The sequence below is a fragment of the Squalius cephalus genome, assembly GCF_949319135.1.
Source record: "Squalius cephalus genome assembly, chromosome: 20".
Lineage (NCBI taxonomy): Eukaryota > Metazoa > Chordata > Actinopteri > Cypriniformes > Leuciscidae > Squalius > Squalius cephalus.
Window position 1 is genome coordinate 23,815,895 of NC_137141.1, and position 20,829 is coordinate 23,836,723.

At 37.4% G+C, this 20,829-nt stretch overlaps 1 protein-coding gene across 1 annotated transcript in view; it reads right to left on the reverse strand.

The window, feature by feature from the left end:
* The window catches only part of ush2a (Usher syndrome 2A (autosomal recessive, mild)), a 210,294-nt gene that overhangs the window by 135,828 nt on the left and 53,637 nt on the right, over positions 1 to 20,829 (reverse strand). Inside the window, exons 20-26 of the mRNA XM_079853829.1 lie at positions 17,951 to 18,095; positions 13,042 to 13,272; positions 6,220 to 6,350; positions 1,157 to 1,283; positions 562 to 663; positions 290 to 478; positions 64 to 194 (exon numbers count right to left, since the gene is read on the reverse strand). Of these exons, the coding sequence (XP_079709955.1) occupies positions 64 to 194; positions 290 to 478; positions 562 to 663; positions 1,157 to 1,283; positions 6,220 to 6,350; positions 13,042 to 13,272; positions 17,951 to 18,095 (1,056 nt within the window). The remainder of the gene's footprint in view (positions 1 to 63; positions 195 to 289; positions 479 to 561; positions 664 to 1,156; positions 1,284 to 6,219; positions 6,351 to 13,041; positions 13,273 to 17,950; positions 18,096 to 20,829) is intronic.

Here is a 20,829-nt window from a genome sequence, read left to right on the forward strand (position 1 = left end):
TTAAGTGATATTTAATTAATCATTAAACCGATAGCCCTAATGTTTAGATTTAAGCAAACTTACCAAAATGAAATCCTTCCCATCTACATCATAGGCAAACAATAGTAGTGCATTTAGCTGGTCAGTTTTGAACTCAAATGATATTTCGAAATAATCTCCACCGGTGAATATTTCAGGCTTGACCTTCAAAAACCCTGAATATAAAAAAAGAAATAGATTTGTTAGGAAAATTCAACATTAACATCACAAATAATCAGACCACGTGAAAGAAGTTTAAATCAGGTAGTACCATGTCCTAGGAAGTAGGCCCCATCTTCAGAGACAGCAGGACAGCCCTCCCAGCTTTCATAGGTCTCATGTTTTTCTAGTGCTGATTCCCAGTCCAGAGGCTCCCATACTTCAGTAGTGCCACTGGATTTCTGCACCATCACATCCCTCAAACAACCAGCAAACCCATGTTGCACCAGCTGGGCTTGACCTGTATACATATAACAAGTACTTGCAACTCTTCATAGATACAGAATTTACTGTCAGTTATCAGGACATTCAGAGGTAAATTACCAGTGTCTTGTCTAAGAAGGGTGAAATTCTCTGGAATCCCTCCTATGAAGACGCCCGTATTCTGACCGATGATGGTGCTGCCACTTGTAGCTGATGCCGATCCTGTTGGAGGGAAAAATATGAGCTTATACCCCTGAGCACGTGCCAATGCTAAATCAATACAATAATGTTTTTCTGAGACTGTTCCTGGCTGCTCTAATAATCAGAGCAGGGTACAGCAGTATTTGAAAAACTGTATTGTTATATTTCAATGGTTTCAGTTGATGCTTTAGAGCAGATAAAGTCATATTACTCTAAAAAAGTGACTGAGATAAAGCAACCCTGGTGGGAAGAATCCCCTGAGACCGCTTTGAGACAGGAAGAGGGAGACTTCGCTTCACACCACCAGTCTTAATTGAAATGTAAGTTCAGGAAAGGAGAGGCTTCTTTGGCCTAATTATTCTAATCACACAATAAATGGCAACGATTAACCTTGATAATTCCTTTGCTTGAAATCTGTTCAAGTCGGGGGCTTTACAGGCACTGAATAACTGAACAGGACAGAAGTGAGGGTGCAGGGCTGGCCTATGAATATCATATGTGTGTGCGTCATTACCGCTGTATTGATTGTCGACAATGATTGTTCCCACGGCCTGCTTCCTTGTAGCGATCAGGTGGTGCCACTGGTTGTCATTATAGCGTCTACCTCCATCGTTGCGAGGGCTGAGGGCCACGGCTGAGGCCTAGCATCAAACGTTGAGGGTTAATCACTCGCTCATCATGAACACACCGCACACACTGCACAAATGATGGCTGATCAGCAGCTTTAGGAAGAGGAGACATTCCCCTCCCTGTGCTGCAGCAGAGCTTAGGAGGTAAAAATGCATGTGCATAAACTAATGCAGTGTAAACACTTTCAATACAAACAGGAATATAAGGAATGTAAAATGATTTGAAGTGTAAAGAAAATCATATAACTATTTTTTTTTTTTTAACTAGAAAAGCAGTTTGTCAGGACAAAATTTGAATAACGGCAGAGACTTGTTTGGAAGATGTTAAAAATGTTAAAAAAGCTTTGAAACAGATAGATTGGTAGAAAGATAGAACGCTAGAATATTGGAATGCTAGATAGACAGAACGACCGACCAACAGACAGACAGACAGATTAGATTAGGATAGAAAATTTCCCAGAATGAATCATAAAGAACTAGTAAATTCCCATTCCTGCCATTCCGATTTAACTTCTTGTTGTGGTCAATTCCATCCAACTCATGAAATCAAGGAGTCAGTTCTTGAATTCTGAATTTTGCACAACTCTGGTAGACAATGTCATAACAGGCAGGCACAGTTCGTAGGTAAAGATTCACCAACAACTGATCACACTGATATATACCCAGAGTTAACTTTGACAAATTGCTCTTCTATATCTGGGTTTATAGAGGAGAAGTTGGAGAAGTCGAAAAAGTAGCACCAGAATCCCTCTTGGCACCAAACTCAAGGCGCTAAGGAATTCTGCCCAGAGATAGGACATTCCCCAAAAGCAGTAAATTTCATGGGCTGGCACCATCAACATAAGATGGGGTTATTGTCCTGCTAAAATATGACATCATTCAGGTTCATACACTTAACGGCCTGACTGAGTGCTCTGCAGTGAAAGCACAGAGACACAAAGTATCGCATCTCCTCTTTGTGATGAAGATTTAATGATCAAATCAATATGTGTGTGGATGCTGAGGAAAGTCAGCCCTGTGATATGCTTACTGCAGAGAGCAGGAGAGAGAGAGAGAGAGAGAGAGAGAGAGAGAGAGAGAGAGAGAGAGAGAGAGAGAGAGAGAGAGAGAGAGAGAGAGAGAGAGAGAGAGAGAGAGAGAGAGAAGAAATAGCTTTAGGGAGAAGCCAGGACAGACACAACACTGCATTCCTATCCCTCCTCCCTTTGAAAGTATTCAGTGGGGCTTCTTTACGATGAGAGATCAATTCTGTCACAACAACTAAAAGCCTTCCTGAATAATATCATCTGCCAGCCGTTAACAGCTAACTTTAATTATTTCAGGCCAAAATGTGTTTACTGAATGCATTTATTTCAGATGTTTGAAGACAAAAAAAAAAAAATCATATCAGTCTTGTTCAATGGGAGGCAGACCTATAAACGACATCACAACCTGAACATCTGATGTAATGTATTCAAGTTTCAGTCATGTGCTGTAAACATCAGCTAGGGAGTCCTAATGACCAAACCCCAAACGATCAGTCACAGCATTCATCAATTTTAAGAAAACATTGCAGCAATGCTAGAGGGTATTTACACCACATATCATCTACTTGCATAAATTAATTGCTGATTAAGCTCATGAATTGTCAACTAGGTCTTGTTTCAAGGGATTCTTTTTTTTTTTTTTTACAAAAACATTCAAATACATTTGGCTCATCCAAAAAAATGAAATTCTGTCATAATTTAGTCACCCTCATGTCTTTCCAAAACGTTTTGTTTTCTTCCGTGGAGCACAAAAGGATACATTCTGAAGAATCCACTGGTCTTTTTCCTCCTTGTAATTACAAAGAATGGGGCCTTAAACTTTAAAAAGCACTTTAAAAGTACTCATTCAAAGTGTACAACACAATATATAAAAGTCATATAATAGTTTGTTCTGTCTGAGAAACTGGCTGAAATTTATGCCATTATTCACGGAAAATCTTCTTCAATAGGCTGTTAACCACTGTGACCGGTTCATTGCGACAATGACTTGAACTCCATATAAACAAATCAGTCAGACCAATTTTGTGAATCGTATTGAGTAATTTATCAGAAATATCCTACACAAGAGAGCGATTTGTTCATGTATACATAAACTTGACAAGGAGAGTAAGGGGAGATTTTAACTCTTTCCCCGCCATTGACAGAAATTTCCAGCTTTCCATGTTTTCACTGTTAAACGGTAGGGGGCGCTATTACGCATCTTCTGAAAGAGCACTGAATCTCCAGATCAAAACACAGGCGAAAAAGAAGCAGAAACAAGCGATATCATATGTAAGCATATGCATATGGGGTGCATATGGGGTGCATATGGGGTGGTGTGGCGCAATGGATAAGACACCTGCCTTTGGTGTGAGAGACCCGGGTTCGAATCCACTGTGAGACACCAATGTGTCCCTGAGCAAGACACTTAACCCCTAGTTGCTCCAGAGGCGTGCGACCTCTGACATATATAGCAATTGTAAGTCGCTTTGGATAAAAGCGTCAGCTAAATGAATAAATGTAAATGTAATGTAAAATGCATATGTAAAATAACGCGATCATCAACATTAAACAGCATATAAATCAAAACTGCATAATGTTACTGAATGAAATAGCTATAGGACCATGTAAGCTTTGGGCGTGTTGATGGACTCGATCTACCCCTCTATGTTTTAATCATTGTTCTGAATCCAATCCAGACGTAGGTTTTGACAAAAACACTATTTTCTCAGCTTTTTGCTCAAAATGTTGCTTTTTTTATGAAACTTACCCACATTCACCACATAAAAAAGGAATGCATGAAGCTAGAATAAAACTTTTTTTTATTTATTTTTTTAAGCAGAGGGTCTGTTCTTTCTTTTGATATATTGCATATTCAGATATTCATACAAAAATTATTCTGGGGGCCATGAAACTTTTGTGAAAATGATCAAAAATGCTGGCGGTGACTAACAACTTTTTTTCAAAAACGCTGGCAGGGAAAGAGTTAAGTGAAGAAAGACTTAAAATTCAGTTTGTTTGTCACACAAAGCTATTGCATTGCTCCTGAAGACTTGAAATACTCCCTCCTTGCAATAGTGTGTGAATAAAAAAGACAATTTATTCAAAATGTCCCTATTTAACCTCAACAGAAGAAACGTCATGATGAGGAGTAAATGATGACAACTATTCTATTAAATCGGTGGTTCACAACCTTTTTGACATGATTATTTGAAGCCCCCATATATAGGCTAAGATATTTCCTTTGGTATTTCTGCTTTTATTATGCCAATGCTGCTTGTTTTCAAACGTTTTTTTTATTAACAGAAACTAGGAACCTGTTCATATGTTAAATTAAATTCATTAACCATGATTCATTTTGTACTACCAGAACATCCAAGATTCTTATTCTGTGTGCGTTTTCAGCATTATTATATAATTTTTAGCATTTTCGACATTTTATATTTAATATCCAATTTTTCACAAGTCATTCTGTGGCCCCCAAGTGGACCACCTAGTTTAGAACCACTGCTTTAAAATGCTAAAATTCAAAACTTCATAAAACAATTAAGAAACAGAAATGATTTAGTCTATAACTGAAAATGCTCCTTTTAACTATAAAAACTAATGGTCAGTGGAAAACAGTGAGTATGGTTAAAAGAATTTACGCACTAACACTCCAAACAGTTCATTAAAGATCCGTTCCACAAGAGTCCTATAGAAGCTGCTATAGGTTTTGGTGATGTAGTGTGTGTCATTAACACAGTGAGCAGCATACTCTTGCTTAATAGCCCTTGAGTTTGTTTAAGATGAAATGGGCGCTGTCCATGGTACTAATGCAACTAATCATGCCCATGGGCCTTGGAGAGACCTTCTCTCCTCACTGTATGCCTGGAAACCACTCATCACTGGCTTATCTCTGAGAGACTCCGATAAGGAGACATTGGGAAAAAAACAGCATCATTTGTGACAGCCTTTACAGGAACTAAATACGCTTTCATGAGACAGTGTTTCATAAAATGCTCATTAATTTCATCATTAGAAAGAGTGTGTGGGGAAGCATACCAGTTCCCTGTGTCACGCTCAATTAGCATCCCATGGTGCTAATCCCATTAGAATTGTTGAATTCGTTAATGGGGGAACTAATGGGCATGCTATCAGGGGACATTAATTGGGCATGACACCACTTTTAGTTATAATTATCAAACTACCCCGACAAAATGTGTTTACGAATGCAAAACCGGCAATATTCGGCAATGCCGCTTATTGGTGGGGTGAGTTTCTCGGTGGTCTCCTGGACACTAATGTGAAATCATCTTTCATGATTGCTTTCATCATCAGAGCAATAGACTAAACCCTACATGCTAGTGCTGCAGTGTGCATAATTAGCATGCTATTGCTATTCCCACCCAATGTCTGCGGGTAACAAGTTAATTGGTCTCAAACCCTCTTTTAGCTCAAGTTTTTAGCAAAGAAGAACTTGATCAATCAAAATGTACAGAATTCTGTGTAAAGTGGGTATTAAAGTAGATATTAAAATTCTTAATACGTGAATATGGATAAATAAATAGTCAATATTAACATTTCTTAAATAAATGAAACATAAAACACTAAAATCATTCATTGTAAGTGCTAAAATTGAATAGGTATAACAACATTACAATATACAGTATGTAAAAATGGACGCCCATTTTGGTATTTGCTAAAGATTACATTTAACAATGTTATTAAGTTATTTGTGTCTATAAAGATTGACAGCAACTGTAGTTTAAATGTAAAAGCAGTGAAAATGAGCCTACCTAAAATTTTCAAAATCGCCTGTTATTGTGAAATGAAATATCAGCTGATAACCAACATGGTTCCGATATATCCTCTAATCTAGAGGTTGATATCTATCACACTTAAAGGTTTAAAGGCTTTTCGTAGCTTAAACAAACACACAACGTTCCATGGCCATGATGTACCTGAGGGTCAAAGAGGAAGTATGGACGGCCGTTGTGTATTTGCAGAGCGACATACTCCTCCTGTTCTCCAGGGGAAACCGCAAACAGCATAACCCCCTCCTCGGCGCGTGTCCGGAAACTCAGCTGCAGGCCTGGGGAGAGTCAATGCATGTTCCATATCAATAAACTGTTTGACTGTTTAATCAAAATACTGCACAGAAAGCATTATAAAGCAGTGTGAAAGCATGTCATAATGCATGAACACAACAAAAATTACATTCATAAGTATGTAAGTGCAAATGACAGGAAAAAAAGGCCCAGAATTGTGAGAAACTGAAGCAGCCAGTGTGAGTGTGTATGAGTGTGTGATGCCTGTGAGAAAAAAAAAAACATTGAGCAATGCCTGAACAAGGCATTTGACAATGCCTGAGAAGAGCTAACCTCTAAAGTCTTTATCCTAACAGAGCTGCTTTAAAAAGAATCCTCCCAGAACTGTTCTTAGTAAAGTCTTCCACCATCTGACCTAAAAATCAGACGTAAAAAAAAAAAAAACTAACCACTTTGAAGTGGTGTCCTTCTTCAATATAAATTCATTAATATGTTGAGGACTGAGAGTAGAAACCCACTCAAATACAGACTGCTTAGATTAAAAAGATTCTACTTAATCTATCTTAGAATCTCCAGTGAATTGAAGAGGTTGTAAGTCTGGTTGACCTCATGTAGAGCAGCAAGATGTTTCTTCAGGCTTCAGATCTATACAACTGATACAGGGATTATACCATCTGAATACCAACCCTACAGGACTGACTCTATATGCTGGATTGCACAAGACAGCTACTGCCCTGATAAAACTATTATATGTTCTATTATAAAGGACATATTAAAATGATCGACATTCATAGCATTTCAAAAATATTTAAAACAAATGCTGTTTTTGAAGTAGTGTCACAATACGCTGATTTCACGCAGCCGTTATTTTGAAATCGAAAGCGAGGCTCCGGTGGGAAGAAAACCGGAAGTGTCGCCTTTAATCACAGGAGAGTCGTGAATGCGATGGCGTATTGTTGTGTTTAATGATGTTGTGTCAATTCTAAAACTGTACATACATTTCTTTTATACTTTAGACTATATACAGTGAAATTCATTTATAAATAAAATATTTTTTTTATATAATTCAGAAAGTAAAAAAAGAAGCAGGAATGAACTATATACATATCCTATATTGGATATTAACATCCAATAGTGTAAAGCGCGGCAGCAGCTTCAGGTTGGTAGTCCAAAGGCATTGTTGTTTATCTTTACTTCCGGGGTTTTTCCCACCGGAGCCTCACTTTCGATTTCAAAATGGCGGCTGCGTGAAATCAGCGTATGGCCACAAAAAAATTAAGAAGCGCTGCTGTTTTATAATAATAATACATTTCTCTTTAAAACCCAATCAGTATATTATAATAATTTCTGAAGAATCATGTACAACTGAAGAGTGCAGTAACGGCTGCTGAAAATTCAGCTTTGCCATTACAGGAAAAAATTACATTTTTAAAATATATTAATATTGAAAACAATTATTTAAAATTGTAATAATATTTCACAATATGAATGTTTTTTCAGTATTTTTGATTAAATAATTGCAGCCTTTGTGGGCATAAGAGACCTATATATAACAAATTATGACGAATGAGTGCAAAAATTCACATAAAAAAAAAGATATACAAAGGGATATCTTTGGGTGGAAATACATAAACTACAATGGCTTTTCAGATACTTGCATAAAATATAAATTAAAAAAATGTAAATACTAAAAAAAGTCTTTAAAATGTGAATGTGAACTATTTTACATAGAAATTCAAAGCCCTAAATGCTGTTTTCATTCGATCACACACAACATGAATTTAACATGATCCCACATGTGCTTAATATGTGTTCAAATGTAGGTATTTTCTTCCATGGCATGGAGAGAGAGCTCCTCAATGCAGTCCTTAAGGTGTTCTGTAAAGAACACATAGCTCCGGTCTCATGTTGACCACATACAGTCACAGTCCTGTGGAGGATGGTGGGGGAGAACCTGGATCAGAAGTTGTAGGTTCAGCAGAGCAGATCTCTCTGGGGTGATCAGCTATTTTTTGACAAGTGCTTCACATCCATCAGAACGTCTGGTCCATTACAGGAGAGGGAACGTGGAGGCTAAAGGGACATCTGTGGGATTTGAGATCCCAGTGGAGCAGCGTGCCGCTGTACGCACTGACAGACCTGTCCAGAAAAGCTGTGGTCAGAGGTCTCTCAGGCACAGGGCTGGTCTGAGCAGGCTGATGAGGAATGAGATTCACCTCTGTGGGTCTCAAGACTAGCGCTAAGACATGGGAAAGATGTGAAGCACTTTTACATTGGGTCTGCATCAGCACTTTAAGACACAATGCTCAGGGTAATGCACCCAACAAACATGGACAGAGACTAAAAGAGATAAAAATATATATATACAGCGTGTGTGTGTGTGTGTGTGTGTGTGTGTGTGTGTGTACACACTATTTATATTTCACATACAGTCACACATTATTCCTAATTCTACGTTTAATACAACATTTTTTAAACAATTTTTACAAATATTTGTCAGTTGGTGGATAATGGGAATTGATGGCATACATGTTCATCCCAAAATATTTTTCTCTGCCAAAAAACATTATATCAGCTATAAGTAAAACAAACAGGGCTATTTGGATTTAATCTGCTTAGTACATAACCTGAATAACTTCAGTCATGTTAGTATTATTGCGGCATTAATCAAGTTGTTGCGTATTAATGAGTTTTCAGGAAATGCTAATTACTGTCATAGATTCTGCAGCACCCCATTAAATATACAAATTACAGAATTAAAGAGCCAGAGCTTTTCATGATTAATCTTTAAATGGGGAAAAACTAATGATGTCTGTACAAAGTTTCCCTCTACTTTCCACTGACTGAGGCCGTTTGACAATCAATCAAATTAATTAAGGAAAATAATTTGTATAATTTAACATTTTGTGCTACAATAGCATGTAGTCTTTGAAAATTGCTTCATTCTCATGTATTACTGCTTACCATTTTGGGAAATTGTACATTTTCACTGTCACTCAATGCAGATATGAAAATAGACAGAATAGAAAAGAAATAAATGACACAAAATAGATGAATACTATAGACACAGAGCAAGTAAGATGAGCCTAAAATATAAATCAATTACAACAACAAAAATAGATAAAATATTTAGATATGATTTTCAATGTGACTTTAAAGTACTGTTGTAATATTTCATTGACGATCAAAACTCAAGTCAATTCACCTCAACTATATTGCCTGTTTAATCTCATTTTTACTTTGATTTGTTGGGACTTGCATCCTTTAACAAAGTCATTTCAAGCACAAGATTAGATGACCATTGATTTTGCTTAATCTATTGCTTTGGCTACATTTCAATAATATACAATGTATTTGTCCCTGAGCATGCTATTTGTTCATCGCTTTTTGTTGTTGTCACTATGCCTCATTTCAGCCACTGAGCTTTTTGGTCCGATTTATCCATTTCTTAAAGTTCGATAAAAACAAAAGCTTATTTTCAACAGGGATGTTTTTGGGTACTGCATCACAGAAACTAACAACACTAGACATTCAGCTGTTCAGTACCTCACGTATACTGCATTTGAAAATGAAATTGGAAATAAAATCAGAGGAACTAAAGGTGCGGAAAGCTTAAAACAGAAAGTCGGCTAAAAGGGGTGTTGTCGTTATGGTTTGTTCTTTGGGTTCCCTCATTAGTTGGTGGCCATTTATAATCCCAGCAGGCCCAAGGACGAGCTCACCACTTTGACTGCAGCCATTGATCAATTAGGGAGTGAGCTGAACTCAACTCAGGGCTTGATTTATAAAGATTTATCCGTTTGTCATTATTTAAGGAAAAAAACTGGAAATTGCAGTGCTAAATGTTAATAGAGTTAGAGGGGGAAATGGCCATTCATTTCCTGAAATTGCAAGGTCACAAAGGGTCACCCATTTATATGCACGCTCCTTAAGGAGGCAATTTAACGTCCCCGACTTCTTAGGGAGGATCTACTAATTGCCTCGTTTTAATATAAATAAAGTCAGATTTCCCAGATATCTTAGAGCATGTGTCCAACAAAAAGAGCTCGCGACATGACATGGTTTCATGTTCGTTTGCGGATTATGCAGCAGAGAGAGGCTGGGGAATGGAGAAGAGGAAATGACATAAACCTCACTGAAAGCAGGAGGGCCTTAAAGTGCCGCCACGTTCTCATCTGTGATTCACAGTTTTTCCTATTTAAAAAAAAAAGTACCACATCACAGCAAAATAACTCCTAAATCTCATCCTCATGTCACTCAAAGAAGAGGTCATCTAATGTTTGCCTCTTCTGTCACATCACACTGACCAATCTGATAACTTAAAGCAATGCCTTCCCAGCTTTTAACGCAATTAAATCGCAAGTAATCTAAACAAATGGCAAGCTGAAGGATTTTTACATTAGTAGATCAACCGGAACCTGTATTCATTTGGAACTCAATTCCCCAATTATGTTTGTAAACAAAAGCATAATTGTCCTTTGTCTAATCATGGAAGTCATTAATACATCAGGATGGAGAAGAGTGAGGAAAGGAGTGAGAGATGAATAAAGAGTGTTTAGGGCGGAGCAACGAGGTTGGAGTGGCCCACGTGAACATTTGAAAATGCTTTAGGAGTGCAAAAACTATGTTGACTTTGTGTGGAACCAAACAAAAAACAATATAATGACAGGATAGTTTACATTTAGTCTAGATGGAAATAACTATTCATAAAGTTTTAGACCAGGGGTTTTCAAACCGTGGGTCGCGGATCGGGAAAAGGTGGGTCACACAGTCACTTGGCTGCAACTAAATTTGTGTTTCAGTGACACACAGTGACACACACACACACACACACACACGTTAAGTCTAGGGCTGCACAATATAGCAACACATTTAATAAAAATCGTAATATTGCTTAGTGCGATTTTCGAATCACAAATAGTGCTATTTAATTATATAAATATATGCGCTAGCTGCGTGTTTTATAGAAGTACACGTGTGTCTTGTAAAAACAATGTTTTCTGCATCTCAGAGCGGCTCGTTTCATTATTAAGCGGCTTCATTATTCAGAAATCAAATGTCAAGTAAGGCTGTTTCAGGTCTGTTCATTCATCTCTGTCGTCTGTTCAACTCAGCGCTGTTTTCTTTCAGAGACATGCTTGTGAGAGTGCGTTCTTTGCATTTGGCAACCTACCAACACATCATAAGGAAAATATGTCTGTAAAAAGCATTTTACATGTACACACAGAACGAGCATGAGAGCTTTTTCTGCCCTGAACACTGCAATGAGTTTAACACTTGCAGTGCGGATCACAGTTCCTATCCAGACCGGAGCAAACATGTTTCAAGCTTTTATCGACGGGTTTATATTTCACTTAAACATACTTCACTTAAACATATTTTGGTGGGTCTTGAGCTTCCACATTACAATGGACACACATACATGTGACTGTGCTTAATCCAGACCAGAAGAAACCTGTTGCTTTGAGGGTCGGTCGGCTTCGTTTTTTCTGTGTGCTCTAGTCAGATGCCTTCAGGTTTTTTGGGGCCGATTCAGCATGTTGAATCGCCGTTGGGCCATCGGTGAGAGAGAGAACTCTGATTGGCTGTTCAGCTTAGCGAACGAGTCAGTGCACGAGGATAAAAGCGAAAGTGATGAAAGCGAGCAAAGAAGTCAAGACGGTACATACAGAAGGTTGTTATAATTTTACATCATCTTACCTGAGCATTCGAATGCACTAATATTTTCATAATAACATGAGCCAACTGGAATTAAGAAAGTGATGAGCCTGACTGATATTCAAAATGGTAAGCAAGCTTTGTTTATGGTTTGTTTATCTGCAGTCCTAGTTTAGGTTTCCCTTTTCGAGTGATGAAAATAGATACCTGCTGATATAGACAGATAACTACTAACACATCGCTACACTATGGATAATAAGTTCATTTTGTTCATAAGTTCAAGTTTCGTTTTGTTCATAAAATTTAGTTCTATATTTTGCTAACATATTTTGTGTTTATGTTTGTACCAAGTAGAATGCAAGTATGTTGTTGTTTCAACATCAGAATTTGCTCTCCACAATCAATATGAAATTAATTTTTTCCTATTTAATTTAAGGGGATAGTTCACCCAAAAATGAAAATTCTGTCATCATTTACTCACCCTCAAGTTGTGCCAAACCTGTATGAGTTTCTTTCTTCTGCTGAACACAACAAAAGACATTTTGAAAAATGTCGGTAACCAAAAAGTTGATGGGCCCAATTGACTTTCATAGTGTTTTTTTTGTTGGGTTTTTTTTTTTCTTCATTCTATGGAGGTCAATGGGGCCTATGAACTGTTTGGTTACCCATATTCTTCAAAATATCTTCATTTTCATTTTTGGGTGAACCATCCCCAGATTACTACTCTAGAATGATTCATCCTTGCATGTTTTTCCAAACAACAACAACAACAAAAATCATCTTCGAAATCCTAATATAATAAATAATATAATGCAATTTTTATGTCTGTCCTAACAACTTTCCTTTTTGACCAACGTCATGAATACCTATTTCTTTGTAACCCCTTCCCTCTAATCACCTGGCTCAATTCCAAGAAATAATAAAATTGTTTCCTGGTTCTATATCTAGTTTCAACAGAAAATATGTCAAACTATGTAAATAAAATGGGTACTGATCTGCATATCATATTTACTTGTTAAAATGGCATCAATCAATCATACATTTTAAGGCACACAGAGCATCGATGAGACCCCGTACCTGTGAAGTCAGTGTTGACAGGCAAAGTAGAGCTGGAAAATCTGAAGTATCCACCCCCTGTGAAGCGTCTCCCCTTTATAACCTGGCCCTGGGCATCCGACAAAGACACATCCGTCCGCTCCACGTGGTACAGAGGTGGAGGCCCGTTGAGCTCGGCCGGGGCATCCCAGGAAACCTTCATCGCTGTCACATTCAGCGGCCTTAATGCAGGGACCCTCAGACCTGCCGGAACTATCATAACAGAAAAGAGGAGAGGATGGAGAGATATGAGAATTAAAAAAAAGAGATGTGCATTTATAGTCATAGCTCAGTTTCATGCATGCTGCTGTAATGATCTAATGGGGCTCTCATGTAGGCTGAGAGGAAGTAAATTACCTCGGCCTGACACATCCTCTGTGCATTTAGCTCACTCTGCCTGTCAGGCCGTCCACACCAGCAGCGCTAATAAAAACCCTCCATAGGGAATGGACGTGTTGTCTTCCAAGGCCCATCACGGCACACAAGTCATAAATTACACTCAATCAATAGCACTTGAGTCTATATAATTGAAACTCTGATATCATTTCAAATCCCTCCCGCTGATTTAATAGGATTTGTGTGAAGTCTCGCTGGACGTTTATCGTTTTTGCCTTAAAACATAAGGCGGTAAAAATGAAGTGTGACTGACGTGGCTTCACGTGCCCTTAAGTACTACAAGAGAAGTGATTATTCTGTAAGAGTCTGTAGGTAGTGGAATTTTATTAAAGGGACAGTTCATTTACGCACTCTCATTTTGTTTCCAAACCTGTATAACTTTTTCTTCTATAGAAGACAAAAGGAGTTATGAATTTTGTCGTTCATGACAAAAGCAGCAATTTTGGAATGAATTGTTCTTTTTTAGTAGGATCTTTTTAATTAATCAAAACGGTCATAATATTAAAAAGAGTATCCAGGATATTCTTAAATAATTTTTAGTTTTATAAAAGATAGTCATATAGGTTTGGAATGAAATGAGGGAAAGTAAATGATAGCATTTTCATTATTGGCTTTTTAATTATTTTATTTTGATGGGTCTTCCAGTAAATCCCTGAACAAAAATAACTAACTTTTCTTAGTCTATTATAGGCTATATTAAAACAATACAGTAGCGCAGCTGGATTGAGCTTGGTTAAACGATTTATGTTTCCTTTTTCAAACTAGCACATTTTATCTTTTGACATGGCTCAGCAAAAAGGTTAATATTGTCTTCATCATATTAATGACTAAGTCAAAGACAGGCATGTCTAGCACCAATTACAGCCTGGCATGAATGTTTTCTGTATTTATACGGCCTGACGTTTTTCCGTGGAACTATAATACTTATTTCTGTAACAGGAAAAGTATTGATTTATGCATAATTGCCTAACCTTCTCATGTGGGGGGAATATATGCACTCCGTTTTTCGAGTCAATGTGATGTGTACAGGCGGGGTACACTTGTTCTGCTTGTCTTTATGGATGTAATATACATAAAACATTACCATCAACTCTTGATTAGCTGTTCACATTTCAACAAGATCAATAACGACAGTGAGCTTCCTTTTTAAAATGCTATAGGCTTATGTCCTCATCAGAGAGGGCATGTGCGCTCAAAAGAGAATTATGGGACCTTTTACACATAAATAAAAGGAAAGGAGGGGCAGACTAAACACTTGCATTTTGGAGGGATTATGGATACTAGTATACTGTGTGTGTGTGTGTGTGTGTGTGTGTGTGTGTGTGTGTGTGTGTGTGTGTGTGTGTGTGTGTGTGTGTGTGTGTGTGTGTGTGTGTGTGTGTGTATGTGTGTGTGTATGTGTATGTGTGTATATGTATATGTATATGTGTATATGTGTGTATATAAAGACATTTACTGTATAATGTTACAAAAGTATTCTATTTGAAATAAAAGCTTCCAATTCATCAAAGAATACTGAAAATATAGATTATAATATTAGAATGATTATAATTATTTCTGAAGGATCATGAGACACTGAAGACTGGAGTAATGGCTGCTAAAAATTCAGCTTGGCCATCACAGGAATACATTTAATTTTAACATACATTAAAATAGAAAACAGTTATTTCAGATAGTAATAATATTTCACAATATTAATGCTTTTGCTGTTTTTTTTTTATCAAATAAAAGGTAGCTTTGGGGATTGAAAGATTTCTTTCAAAAACATCCTTACAGAGCCCAAACTTTTGAACGGGAGTGTACAAAAGAAAAATAAGAAAAATGTTTTCAAATGAATCTTGCATCTGACAGGGCTATAAATTGTGTATGTTTTGCATTTGAACCAATCATGGCAGCTTGCCAACCAACAATGAAATGGATTGTGTACAATGATTTCGAATAGTTACTCCCTTGCTATGCATGCAGAAATTTCTTTGATCTTTGTCACATTCTGCCTTGTTGATTAATGTAATTTTCATTGATTATATGGAACCAAAACCTTGACCGCAACCAGGCACAAAATATCAAATATTGTGCTTGCTGAGATCTTTCCGGTCCGTTCAATGAAAACTGACATTGTGGCGAAATTAGTGAAGATAAATCAAAAACAATTAAATATTGTCTTAACGAACGTGAATTAAAGGACAAATCGGACTCATAAAGTCCAAATTATTGGAAACAAAGAGTGTTTATTTCAACTACTGTGTCTATAGCTATGAGAAACATTCATCTACAGTTTAATTATTCTGCTATGAAGATATGAATAACTTAAGTGTCTCCATTAATTTCAGTGGTGTGCTATTTAAAGCAATCTGATGTCATTCCAGTCGGAGAAAGCAGATGCTGACTTCTCGGTTTGAACAGATGGTAATTCTGTCTAATAGTGCATTGATGTAATAGTGATGTGCATTGTGTATACAGACAGTCATAAAATGGAGGTAAGGCTCAAATAAATTGCAATCATCAACATTAAATCCTGGCAGAGAAATGGGCGAAAACAAGGCTTGAGGGAGACGTAGTCTTGAGAGGGCCAGACAACAGGTTGTGTTGGGCTAGACAACGTGCTGTTTGTTCAAATGTATGGGAGGTGTGTGAGGACGTTAAGAGCAGCTTGTGTGGGAGCAGAATATTAATGAATTGGAGACACGGCAAATTCAGCTTAAGTGGTCGTAAAATGGGCTTTCGTATGAAAAAATAAAGAGAAAAAGAGCAACACAATATTAAACCAAAAAATAACACACACACACACAATGAAAACAGATGTGCAAGTCAATATAAATACAAAAATCAAAGCAAATATTTGTGTAAGAATATAACTATCGATACCCTATGCAAAAAAACAAACCTTCAGTAATAATTCTATAAACAGACTCAAAGCGTTAAAACCCTTCCGCCATATGGAAGAGCCGATGTCATCGGCAGCTCTGTCGGGCTGCAGCATATTGAGCTGACCATATGTTACAGCGGCGCTACGAGCCTGACTGATTCATGCCCATCACATTCCACTGTATCAATTAAAGGCCCTTGAAGGCTGCATGATTTGTGCCTCTGTTATTAAACCCTGCTAATTCATCCTACTTACATATTCCTTATAAATCTCCGGGAGTGTGCGGTGATTCATGGCAATCGGGGAGAACGCTACGGCACATTTTTCTCCTTGTAATTAACAGTAAATTGTTTTTACTGCCGCACAATGAATTTCTCGGCTTGGTCCGCAAATGAAGTAGTAAGAAGCGGAGTGGAGAATCCTGTCTGAGGGGTTGGTTTAACTCATTAAGCCTTCACGTGAGCCGACGAGTAAATGGAAAAATAAAGGCAAAGGGAAAGAATCGAAAAGGGAAATGAGGCTGGTCATTGTCAGGAAGTACACATTTCCTTCCTGTAAAATGAAGAAAAAAGGCCAAATCTGGAAAGGCTAAGCTATACATACGAGGTAAGCTATACAGTATATACACAAGATAAGATTGGCCACAAATATATAGTCTAAAATATATAGCCTAATACAATATTTACCCACTGTTTAATCCATGTGTAACACTTTTTATGCATCTAAAAAACTGTTAATTTTACTCTTCAGTTAATATCACATTAATCGAGCATGTGCAATCTTGAAAGAACAATTTTTTTATGTATTTTCTACAATTTTGTTTTTGTGCAAAATCTTGGTCCACAAAATAAATTAACTAAAAAATAACATTTATATATGAATAAAACTAAAAATCTACAGCCACTACATAAAAGGGAAAACTGAGTGAGCGAGAGAGAAAGAGAGAGCAGAAAAGCCTGATAAAAAAAGAAAATGGTGTTCTTGATGACACACTTTCAGAAATTGCGTAAAGAACGAACCTTCCTTCCTCTGACTGCTTGACTATTCAAAATTCATCAATTTTAAAGTATGAAAATGATAGAGATAACCTTAGAGTGAATCTAAAATAGCTTTAGTTTGTATTCCTTTGAGATAAAAGGCTTCCTCTCTCAATTGAGAGCAGGGCAGACCATATGTGCTCCAGTTCACCGATGGGTTTACGTACACAATTAAAGGTGGTCTGTCCCGGCCCTCACTGAGGGAGACCTATTCAACAAACTGACTATGAGCAATGACAGACACTTTCCATTAAAGGTACTTCATTAATATTAACATAAGAATTAACACCTATTCAGGTTTTTCTCCTTTCGACGACAACAAGTATCGAAGCTTGCACACGTAATTGGATGTTGAGTGCACGCACATGCATACTGTGTGTGTGTACTCTATTATTAACTGAATTTTTAAAAAGTAGAACAGGATTGATTCTTGTATCAGGTTTGAAGTAGCATTGCTGATAGATCATTTTAAACCAATCAGTTGAAGATCTGAAAGTGACTGAGAGCTGCGTTTAGAACATTTAGAACGTAACATTACATAAATGGCAGCTCGTACGGTACACTGGATGTAGATGTTAGAGATGGTACTGACCGGAGGGCAGAGTTCGACCTGACGCAGGTGAACTGCTCACGCAGCCCTGTCTGTTGCACACGGTCACAGTAAAACTGTACTCCTCATAGGCCTTCAGTCCTCCTGCAGTGTAGCTCCGCTCCTGTGCTGATCCACTGTACAACACCTGAAACATGAAAACACACATATTACACAGAGTACAGTAACTCACATTTTCACACTTAAAGTGGTAATTCACCACTGGCCAAGTGGGCTTTCAGTACAACTTGGCTGCCTGTGTGTTTTTTTTTTTTTTTTTTTTTTATCAGTGCTACTTGAAAAACGTAGAAAACGTACCCTAGGCATAATGCACAAGGCATGTTGCCGTCCAAAGCCACTCCCAGCCTGCTCATATTGAATAGGCTTGACCAGAGTCAAATACCACCTTACTTGAGTAGGAACTACTTCGTAGCAAACTTTAGTCATAATGTTGTTGACTTGTATTGTTCCCAGTTGCAATAATTTAAAGAGTAAACGCTTAGCGGGAGATAATTTCGGTTTCTGGTGAAGGATCTAGAGTGTCGTAGGCAGTGGCTAAAGGCTGCAAAGAATCGTAAATATGGAGAGAAGACTGCTATGGAAAATCGGAATAATTAGTCTTCATTTTTAACTGGATGGATATGAACACAGTGTTTTAGGCCAAACAGGAGGGGGGACTGAAAGAAATTTGGAAAAAGAGGAACGAGGAGCACCTTCTGCCCAACCCACTGAAGCAAAACGCCGTAGCGTACAGGTGAAGGCTGCTACCATAGTGTTCTTTTGCCATAATGCTGTTTAAAGAGTAAACAAAGTAAAATACAATTTTCAGTGATAAACCTACTCTTAAAATAACTGTTTTGTTATCAACCCTCTGTTGATTCAACTGTTCATGGGCAAACTACGGAAATACAATCAGTAGTCATCTGGCGGACTCATCTGGCGGACTTTTGCTGACAAATAAATGGAAATTTCTTAATCCAGGCAACACGGAGAATATACTCCCAACATTGTAACAAAGCGGTTTGAAAATCGGCAAACTGAACTGAATTAAAACAGTTTTTAGGCACTTAAACTAAGACAACAAAATCAGAGCTAAGGTACAAACTTAAGGTGCTCAAATGGACACAGAAAGTTTGAATCAAGTTCATGCCATTTGTCTCTGTCTTCTCTTCTCCCCATTTCCTGTCTTCTCCCAACTTATTATGCTGCCTTCGAATACTAGCGGAATTATCGTAAATACGAGTTTTCAAGTTAAAAATTGGGCATGGATCTCTCAAGTCGTATCTACTGTACCACTGAGAAGCTCTGGGATAATTTTGATACCCAAGTTCTCGAGTAGGGCAGGCCATAAACATGGCGGAAGGGAGAACGATTGCTGGTGTGAACTGGTATTCTTTCAGTAGCGGCTCCTGAATGTAAATTTAGATTCTGGGTCTTAGCACTAGTTTATGATAAATATTTTGTAAGTTTATATTCTAATTACTGAACACATGCAACAGAACACCGCTTTTGGCAGAGGCATTATTCAGCCTGAGGGTGGCACTCTAACATTGATTGGCAGGATTAAATACACACGACAGGCATAGAATGCCATCTTAGAATTGGCTTAATGTATTTATTGCCTCCGAATGTTGTGTTAGAATATTACAAGTTGTGGAGGAAGTCCAGTGAGGAAAAGAAAGTCATGTCTGTTCTAAGAACAAACATAAAACAAATACAACAGAACTATATAAAGGCTATTCACATGACCATGTTTAAACTAAAGGATTTATACTTTCATTAATTTTATACACTACTCCACATAGGCAGAACAGAAATGCCATCTAGTTATTGACCTGAGGCAGACTAATATACACATATGAAGGTAATTTATAACGTCTTGGTCTGGAGCGAGGTTAATGCAAGGTAACGTGAAAATAAGTGGGGTAGTCTGAAATCTGCCCCAATGGCTCTCAATTAGAGCGCACTGCAGTTCCATTTTTCACCACAGATGTACATTGGAAAATTGTGGGGTGCTGTAGAGCTGGGGAGGGTGTATCATAATACACGCCTGCCGAAGCCATGCGCTAAATTTGAATATATCCTTCTCACTTTACGACTTAAAATTGTCTAGAAAATCCAAAAATATTTGTTGCAGGATGCTGAACACATTTAAAATGTATTATTGAGTCAATTCATATAAAGGTCTATGTTTTGGATGAATATTTTGGTGGGGCTCTGTCCACCTGCCTTTACAGATAAGCCATGGCTGTATTCTATATTAGTTTGTTTTTTTCACAACAGCTACATCAACTTGTCTTGTCATTACAGTAGTGCATACTTACATGTATGAATAATTATCTGAAGCGAATAGTATGTTATAAACAGCGAAAATAGCCTGTATTTGACCGAAATTCCGAAACAAGATTTTTTCTAATAGCAAGAATAAACCTGGTGTACTGCATGATTCCTGTTCTTTCCAACAACAAAGCATAATCACAACTTCAAAAGTGGGAAGTAGGAAATTTCCGATGGCATGTGAAGGCGGCATTATACAACAAAGTTGGAGTAGCTACTTTAAAACTGTAGCTTGTTAAGCTACTCATAACAACTAATTCAACTAAAATTAAGCTGGATCTAGTAACTAGAATATAGTAACAAAACCTACCCTGTAAAAAAATTGGTTTGGCAGTGGTTGCCAGCAATTTTCCATAAAAAAAAAAACACAGTGTCTGATTCTGTGATATTTTACTGTATGCAATGAACTAAATAACAGAAAAGTGTGAAAAACACCCTAATGTACAGTACTGATAACTAAATAATTTATAAAAAAAATAATCATATGTGATGTATCACATAGGGAGAATGTCCTTTTACTGTTCATACTGTAAATTATATGGTAA